The following is a 1,800-nucleotide window of genomic DNA, read 5'->3' as shown; positions in this document are numbered from 1 at the left end:
GCTATTAACTGAATAAAACTTAACATGATTTTTTTTAAGGAACTGACAGTCTTTCAGGAATATATCAAACAATTTTATTGCAAATTACAAGAGCATGGAAGGCTAAAATTTTCTAGGACACAAGTAATACGTTCTCTTTATGCTCCGAATTGGGATCAGAAATTGAAAGAGAAAACATATAAAATATTGAATCAGTTAATTTAAACTGATCAGGTATTTGTGCTGCTAGTTTTATGATTGCGTATGACAGTGACATGCTATATATTAGGCCTGTTCCTGCATGATAATTAAGGAGCTGTTTCATATAACACGTAGGAAATGACTTTTAAAAATCAGCTCAAATTAAAGAAAAACAGAAGATTCTCGATGTTTAAAGTGGAGTAGACAAAAAATCATATGCTGGCAAGGAAAAGGAAACACCTTAAAATTCCCGTTTGAGTGCTGCAATCCTTCGGGCCGGCGCTGCGGACTCGCCTATTTGCGCCCCTCTTCTTAATTTACTCTCGGCAGCCGTACTATAAAAGCGAAAGTTAGTGTCCAGAAATCATTCTGTTCGCTCAGTTCCTCAACACATCAACATGTTCATGCTCGTGAGTTCTCAGTTTCACTTACAAATTTCAAACTTTTTCTTTTCAGCCCGAAATAGATTTCGAAACTTACCCGACGCACTCTGATTTCAGATCGCTTTCTCTGCCCTCCTGGCCGTCGCCAGCGCCGGACAACTCCTGGCCCCCGCTGCCTATGCCAGCCCCTTGACCTACGGATCGTACGGAGCTTACGCCGCCCCCGCCTACGCCGCCCACGCTACGTACGCCCCCGCTGCCTACGCCGCCCACACCGCGTACGCCCCTGCCTACGCCACCCACGCTGCCTACGCCGCCCCCGTCTCCACCTCTTACTCCAACACCTATAAGGTCGCCGTCAAGACCCCCGTCGCCTACGCGTCCCACGCTTCCGTCGTTGCCGCCCCCGCCTACACCTCGTACGCCGCCCCTGCCTACGCTTCCTACGCCGCCCCTGCCTACGCTTCATACGCGTCCCCCGCCTACGCTTCATACGCGTCCCCCGCCTACGGCGCTGCCCTCATCCACTAAGAGTGATCTCTTTGAACATAGACTGAGTGATGTTACATCTAATTTATTAATTCCACACCAACACCATGAATGACAAATAGATATTGTTTGTAAACATCATATTGTGAATAAATTACTTGACTACACAAAGTCAAATTCGACAAAAACATTCCTCTTTTACTTGAAATTACAATACATATGCCGGTCTGGAAGACAGAAAAATGCAAGCAGAAAATTTAATCTTGAATTTGGATATTGCTAAAAGTTCATAATAACTTTATTTTATGGAACATTTATTAATTTTTGTAGCTTATCATTTTATTCTTTTGTCTGAATATATTTTGAGCTCGATTTCAAAGATATGAAATCAGATCATAGTAATCTAGAACTTGCTCATTTAACTTTACTAAGTATTGTTGCATAAATATTGCTTGGAATATTAAAAGAATTATAGAACAATTTTCAATAAAAAACAAGTGATACATTATATTGCATGATGTTATATATTGCATAAAAAATAATCAACTCCTGAACAACTCACTAATTATCTTGTGTTAGAAAGCAGAAAACATAATATTTTATTTATTTCCATAGCCTATTTTATAAGCCCTATGATATAAAGTTGAAATCGAATTGAGGTTGCCAATTTAAGAAAGTAATTTCAATGCCTGTAATTGCAAGAGTACTACTACTCACTACTCACTTTGTGGCTTGACAAAGGAATTCA

At 40.5% G+C, this 1,800-nt stretch overlaps 1 protein-coding gene across 1 annotated transcript; it reads left to right on the top strand.

Annotated features, from left to right (window-relative positions):
• The first annotated feature begins 455 nt into the window (after positions 1 to 455).
• Positions 456 to 1,240, top strand: LOC135939123 (cuticle protein 16.5-like). The gene is made up of 2 exons (XM_065483327.1): positions 456 to 590; positions 681 to 1,240. The coding sequence occupies exons 1-2, from the start codon at positions 579 to 581 to the stop codon at positions 1,092 to 1,094; spliced, it is 426 nt and encodes a 141-aa protein (XP_065339399.1). The 5' UTR covers positions 456 to 578; the 3' UTR covers positions 1,095 to 1,240.
• Positions 1,241 to 1,800: the final 560 nt, after the last annotated feature.

This window comes from Cloeon dipterum, chromosome 3 (assembly GCF_949628265.1).
Source record: "Cloeon dipterum chromosome 3, ieCloDipt1.1, whole genome shotgun sequence".
Lineage (NCBI taxonomy): Eukaryota > Metazoa > Arthropoda > Insecta > Ephemeroptera > Baetidae > Cloeon > Cloeon dipterum.
This window is presented reverse-complemented; position numbering and strand designations above follow the sequence as displayed.